We start from the raw sequence: 7299 nt of genomic DNA on the forward strand, positions 1-7299 counted from the left end.
GTTGCTGTGAGCGTGATGCCATGGCACTCTACCCAGGGGGATAGCTTGAGGCTCCGAGTCAAAAAAAAAAAAAAAAAGAAAAGAAAAGAAAAATTAAACAAATTGCTCATAAATATTTATTTGAGCTGCATATTAGGGCAATCGACCTATCTATTTGTCCAGAACTTACCAGTTTTTACACCAGAAAAATCTAAATACTAGTTTTAAAACTCAAAGTCCTGTGTCCCGGGAATTTTCTCCATCTTAGGAAAACCAGGATGGTCAGGGAGCTTAATTTGTATTTAAATTCAGTTCTGACTGACTCCAAACTCCAGCCTGCAACAGCTCCATCACTGTGCTCCATCACTAGTTTGGCGTAGATAGGTAGGAAGCTAACTAGCTTACCTAACCACAGCACTATTAAAAATTTCTAAAATGCAAGTGAGTTGTTCACACCAGGAATTTTAGGATTTTTCTAAGAACAGATACGGACTTTACCGGTTTGGCTGCTTTACGTCCTACAAAGTTAGCTATTTTCTTTCTGGGTCCAAGGGGTATCCCCATCTCCTTCAGGTCATCAACTGTGCACATAAACTTCAAAAGGAAACAAACAAGCACACTGATTAGCAAAGCTAGTGACAGAGGAACTAAAATTGGAATAGGAAAATTATACAAAGAAACTACATCATCTAAATAATCTAAGAGCCAATCTTTTTAAAGTTAATCCTTTTGGTTTTAAATCACGTATTAGTTTAGGCTATAAAACCTTTGGACTCCACAACATTCTATTAACAGAAAACCCACGCATGTTATACAAAATTCCAAAGCTACAAACACTCAATGACATCTCTTCCCTCCACTCCTGTCCAAACCACCTAATCCTCCCCTCAGCAGCAATTGCTGGTGATCTGCTCTTTTTGCAGAGATATCTTATATATACACAGCATCTCTGTGTGTAACCTACTATGCATACAAACTGAACTTTGCTCTTTTCATGTAACGCACCCTAGAGATCAGTATCCTGACACGCCTCTTCCATTCAACAGCTGCAGGGTGCTCCGTTATATGGATACACCATAAAGGATTTAACCAGTGCCCACTACTGAACACACTGAAGAAGTTTCTACAGTTCTGCTATACTATAGCAAATGAGATAGGTTTTAAGTTGAATGTGTATGTAAGTTGGAACAGGTCCATTTACCTATTATTACCCTATAATAGCCTCCGTGTATAAGTGAGAGCTGTATGTAAGTTGGATGTTTGTAACTCAAGGACTGCCTATGTTACAAACGGTGCTGCAGGAAGTATCCTTGTAGATATTCTTAACTATTTCTCTACAGAAAACATTCCTGACTGTGAATTGCTTGGGTAAAGGGTATGTATCTTTTTATATTTTTAAAAGATACTGCCAAGGCTGTATCAATTTACATTCTGACCACCAATATACAACGGTGCCTTCATCCTGGCCACCCAGTATATTATTAAACTTTCTACTTTTTAAACTGACAGGTTAAAAAGAAAATCTCACTGAACTTTCAAATTTGCATTTCTGAGTTTTCATATGCTACAAAGACATTTCTTATTCCCTTCTCTATAATTCAAGTTTATATCCTTCACCTATTTACCTACTACATCATGGTTTTTCTGTAACTGATTTGTAGAAGCTTTGTATATAAAAGAAATAAGTCCGCTGTAATGAGTGTACCAAATATTTTTCTCCTAATCTATCACTGGCCTTCAGATGTTATGATTTCTACTGCCACACAATTTTTTCTTTTATGGTTTCAAGATTCACATTTAGAAAAGTTTTCCTAGATTATAAAATGTAAAGCTTCTTCTGTGTTTTTCAATTTTTTTTAAATATCAGCCTTTGCCTTATCTGGAATGTATTTTGATATGAAAGTGTTTAGATCATTCTTAATTTTCAATCCTATACATAGGAGAAAAATGTTAAACAAAAATGAATCAAACTATCATCAATACCAGAGATTCCGTATCAATCTTTTCCTTTTCAAACGTGCTAACATATTCAGCAAGGTTAAGTGCTTCCAGAGTTTCTTGCAAAGTTAGGACTTTCTTTTCATCATTGAGGTTACATGTCTCATCCAAAGTCAGCTTTGGCTCTTCAGGCATCTTAAAAAAAAAAGTAGGGGGAAACATTACAAAGCTCAGAAAAACTACCATAAAATGCCTCTTGATCTATGGAAAATCTTAAAACAATTTTGCTTTACAGAGAAATCATAATTTTAGGTAGAGTTCTCTGCAAAAATTTGAATATTCTGAAAATCATATAAATAAATCATCCGTATCATTTCTTACTATTTACATTATTTAAAATCATAAGCTTTTATTAACCTGAGCAAGAGCAAGACCCCATGTCTACTAAAAGTAGAAAAAATTAGCTAGCTGTTGTGTGCATCTATAGTCCCAGCTACTTGGGAGCCTAAGGGCAGGAGAATAGCTTGAACCCAGAAGTTTGACGTTGCTATTAGCTAGACTAAGGCCACAGCACTCTAGGCTGGGCAACAGAGTAAGACTCTGTTGGGGGGGGGGGGAGGGAGGAAAGAAGGGACAATCACAAAGTTTCACATTTAAATTTATAATCTCTAAGGAAGAAGAGTGAGAAACTCAAACAATGAGCTACAGGATTCTACTACACTTCTAAACCTCAATGTATTCTGACACTTAAAAACATTTTCAGGAAACAATTCCAATTTTGGAAAACTGTTCAAATCCAACTGTAAATAAATGTAAATGTTAACTGGGCCATGTGAAAATACCTGCTTTTCCTGAAATTGTGGCTGCTTCACAACTCCATTAGCAACAGAAGGAGGCCCAGGAGACTTTGATAAATCCCAATCTTTTTGATTAGACAAGATGTCAAACAATATTAAAGAACCTAAGAAAAAGAAGCATTTTTGCTTTAATGTAGCAGATGCTCATATAACAGTAAATAAACTCTACTTTTTTCAAGTGTACAGGCTAAAGTCATAAAAAAGATGTTAATAAAGATCTAATAACCAATACTCTTATTTTATCAAACAGTAGAATAATTTAAAATACACAGCATTCCTACATAATACTACAGGTGAACAGCAAAAGCAGAATTTAAACTCAAAGCATTCATTTCTACCCTTTATAAAACTTAAGGTCTATAATTCTAAATTTTATACAAACAATGTCACCTACAGTGAAGGCAGGGATGACTGAACAAAAATTATGCTTAAAATGTGTATATTTGATAGTTTTACCTAAACTGTGACCAGCAACGGAGACTCCTCCTTTGAAATCTGGGTTCCGACTCATAAAGAGTGCATGTAGACGGTTTATCTCCATTCCTACTTTTTCCACAATTGTCTGGCAGTAGGTAGGGCTATTATAAAATAAAATATCTAGCAAGGTTTCATTGGTAAAATGCCGAAACCGACCAATACTGGGTAAGGTGATTTTCTTAATATTCCTGTTTAAAAAAAAAAATAGGTTATACTTAGCATCCACCTTGAATCTACCAACTTTTAAAAGTTTAGATTTTGATTCCCAAAAATATACTGAGTATAAAATCCCTATAGATTAAATATGACTTGATTGTGCAGACTAAGTTATAAATCAAGATAAAGCAAAAACATTGTGACTATAACTCTACCATAAATTCGGGATTCTCTAAAGAATTGGTATACTGCAGGGTGCAGTGGCTCATGCCTCTAATCCTAGCAGTCTGGAAGACTGAGGTGGATGAATTGCCTGAGCTCAAGAGTTAGAGACCAGCCTGAGTAAGAGCAAGACCCTGTCTCTAAAAATAGCCAGGTGTTGTGGCGGTGCCTATAGTCCCAGCTACTCAGGAGGCTGAGGCAAGAGAATCACTTGAGCCCAAGCGTTTGAGTTTGCTGTGAGACAGGATGCCACGGCACTCTACTCAAGGTGACAAGGTGAGACTCTATCTCAAAAAGAAAAAAAAAAAAAAGAACTGATATATAAAGTAACATATGCAAACAAAGTTTTTTTTTTGAGACAGAGCCTCAAGCTATCCCCCCTGGGTAGAATGCTATGGCATCACAGCTCACAGCAACCTCCAACTCCTGGGCTCAAGCAAGTCTCCTGCCTCAGTCTCCCAAGTAGCTGGGACCACAGGCACCCACCACAACGCCCAGCTATATTTTAGTTGCAGCCGTCATTGTTGTTTGCCGGGCCCAAGCTGGATTTGAACCCGCCACCTTAGGTGTATGTGGCTGGCGCCTTAGCCATGTGAGCCACAGGCGCCAAGCCAAGATTTTTTATTTTATTATTAGAGAGGAAAAATTACTCTTCCATTTTTCTTTCAATTAATTGTAAATCTGGACACCTGACAAAATAGTAGGTAGAAAGGACACAAGAGAATCTTGCACAGAGAATAAAAGATGTTATATGGAATGAACACTTTCCTTGCTTTGAGAATGACCAAAATAAAGTTCATGAACATCCACAGAGAAAGAAAACATCCCCATAATAGGGCCTATGACAGGCAGAATGCTGTTTATAGAATTTGTTTTATTAAAACATGTGCCCTGAACATCATGATGTTCACTAAAATCCAGGCATGTTATTGGTCTTGTGTGCCAGCATAATAATACCTATATTTGTGGTTCTCAATTGGGAGTATTTAAAACTCAGTAGAGTATTTTTAGTTGTCACAGTGCCTAATAAGCACTACTAGTATTTAGTGGCTATCAGATGAAGGATGTTAAGTCTTACGTAGCGAAAAACAGCCCTACCAAGAGCATCTCCACTGAGAAAGAACACTCTGAAAGAGCAGTTCTCAGCCTGGAACAATTTTAACCCCTAGGCGTCATTTGGCAATTTCTGGAGACATTTCCCAGTTGTCACCTGGTGGGGAGAAGACATGCTACTGTTGCCTAGTGGCCACATGGAGAGGCCCCTAAGCAACCACTGTGGAGATTACAACAGTATTTTAAAACCAGCTGCATCTTAGATTCTCTTGAATATTTATAATAAGAATACATACGCAACACACACAAGCATGCAGAAAAGCAACATGTAAACTTTACAGTCAGTATTTAATCACATGACAGAGCAAGTTATAATTTCTAACATTATTTGCTGAAGTGATAAACTATTTCATATTATGGCTTAAAATCTGCATTTAAATTTGACTAATCTGAAAAACAGTTATAAAAATCCACAAACCTGTCAACACCTGTGGCGTCCCCACCTAGGGAACTGTGCCAGTGAACTGGAAGAAACTCCACTCTGCTTATTTTCCCATCATCTAAAGATTTCTTGAAATGTGTCTGCAGCAATTTGAGAGAAACCACCCTAAAATCATCCACTTCAACAACAACAACAAAAAAAAAAAAAACAGAAAAATTAAATTGATTAAATTGTCCTAGCTATATAGCTAGTTAGCAATTATCTCAAATATGCCAGTATTTTTTATAATACAAAGATACATTCTGGCTCAGTGTCCATAGTACACTGATTACGGCACTAGCCACATACACCAGGGCTGGCAGGTTCAAACGCAGCCCAGGCCAGCTAAACAACAAAGACAACTACAACTAAAAATAGCTGAGTGTTGGGGCGGGCGCCTGTAGTCCCCGCTACTTGGGAGGCTGAGGCAAGAGGATCATTTAAGCCCAAGAGTTTGAGGTTGCTGTGAGCAGTGAGGTTGCTGTGGGCATTCTACCCAGTGCAACAGCTTGAGACTCTGTCTCAAATAAATAAATAAATAAAAACAAAAACAAATTAAAAAAATACCTAACCCCCAGAAAGCTCTTTTTAACTTTTCAATATTTAGGAGGAATGTATAAACACCTGAGAAACATTCGGTTTGCTACCAGTAGAACTGGAGACAGCACAGAACCCTGGGTAAGGACTCTGGAATCCAACTACCTACTATGGGATCAAGGCTCCAGGACCTACTGACTACAAGGACAGCAAGGGACAGCTTCACTCACAACAGCCCTCAGTTCTTCATCTAACAGTGGGGATAACGGCGACAGTACCTAGAACCTAAGGTTTCCTTGTGAGAGTTAAGGGTTAAGTGATAATACATGCAAAGTACTTGGCACATACAAAGTATTCAATAAATACTATTATTATACACTAAAAATAAAATTTCAAAAGTTTAAGTCAACCAGACAGATTACCTGATTCCATTAAATAACTTCTCATAACTCACTGCAGGTATAAATTAAACACTGTTCAAAGCATAGGCACTCCAAGTTGCTGTAAGTGCTCAGGCAGAGGCTGTCAGTAGAGCTAAATTATTTCCAAGATCCCTTCTAATTTTTCAGACTCTAAGATTTTATGAGTTATACGTGGCAGAAGAGCAAATCAAGGGCAAAAAATATTTCCCACTGATCATTCAAATGTCCTTCTATAGCCCCTCAGCAAGCGGTATATTGCTAGGAAGTAAGCTAAAAATGAATACTTTAAACCGCTTCTATTACTTCTCAGATCATTCCATGAAATAAAATGCGGCAAACACTTACCACATTCAACAATGCTTCGAAAGCGCAAGTCACACACAGGTCCAATTCCATGCACCATGAACACCAAATGGTCAACCTGAGGCATTTCCCCTATTAAAAAAAATATATACATCATACATAAAAGCTTGCAATTGCTTTGGGTTTTCCAAATTCAATAGAAATATTCTAGATATGGTTGGCGCCTGTAGCTCAGTGGGTAGGGCACATACACTGAAGCTGGGAGGTTCGAACCCAGCCTGGGCCAGCTAAAACAACAATGATAATTGCAACAACAAAAAAAATAGCTGGGCGTTGTGGTGAGCACCTATAGTCTCAGCTACTTGGGAAGCTGAAACAAGAGAATCACTTAAGCCCAAGAGTTTGAGGTTGCTGTGAGCTGTAACACCACAGCACTCTACCGAGGGTGACTGTCTCAAAAAAAAGAAAGAAAGAAAGAAACATTCCAGATAACCCTTTTGTCATTACAAACTTGCCAAAGAAATTCATAATCCTGCCAATTAAGACTCATTACCCTCTACCAAATTAGAAGAACAATTGGTACATCATGGCAAATAATAGCAAACTAGAACACAAAGGGAAGGATGTAAGCTCTGTCCCGGCAGCTATCAGCATGTGATGACCAGCAACTTTGTACCTATGGAGCCTCTCTAACCTCGTGAGTGCTACAGAACTCCCCAGGGCACTAAGCCCCATGTGGACAAGAAATTTGCCAACATAAAACTTCAAAATCTTTCTCCAGGCTCAGCACCTATGGCTCAAGCAGCTAAGGCGCCAGCCACATACACCTAAGGTGGCGGGTTCGAATCCCCAGCCGGGCCCGCCAAACAACAAT

At 38.1% G+C, this 7299-nt stretch overlaps 1 protein-coding gene across 1 annotated transcript in view; it reads right to left on the minus strand.

Annotated features, from left to right (window-relative positions):
* Window positions 1–7299, minus strand: part of SEC23IP (SEC23 interacting protein) — a 53720-nt gene that overhangs the window by 23302 nt on the left and 23119 nt on the right. The window contains exons 6-11 of the mRNA XM_023511765.1: window positions 6468–6557; window positions 5161–5302; window positions 3231–3439; window positions 2760–2878; window positions 1963–2112; window positions 478–573 (exon numbers count right to left, since the gene is read on the minus strand). Coding sequence (XP_023367533.1) covers window positions 478–573; window positions 1963–2112; window positions 2760–2878; window positions 3231–3439; window positions 5161–5302; window positions 6468–6557 — 806 coding nt within the window. The remainder of the gene's footprint in view (window positions 1–477; window positions 574–1962; window positions 2113–2759; window positions 2879–3230; window positions 3440–5160; window positions 5303–6467; window positions 6558–7299) is intronic.

This window comes from Otolemur garnettii, unplaced genomic scaffold, assembly GCF_000181295.1.
Source record: "Otolemur garnettii isolate 467f Iridium unplaced genomic scaffold, OtoGar3 scaffold00021, whole genome shotgun sequence".
Classification (NCBI taxonomy): Eukaryota; Metazoa; Chordata; class Mammalia; order Primates; family Galagidae; genus Otolemur; species Otolemur garnettii.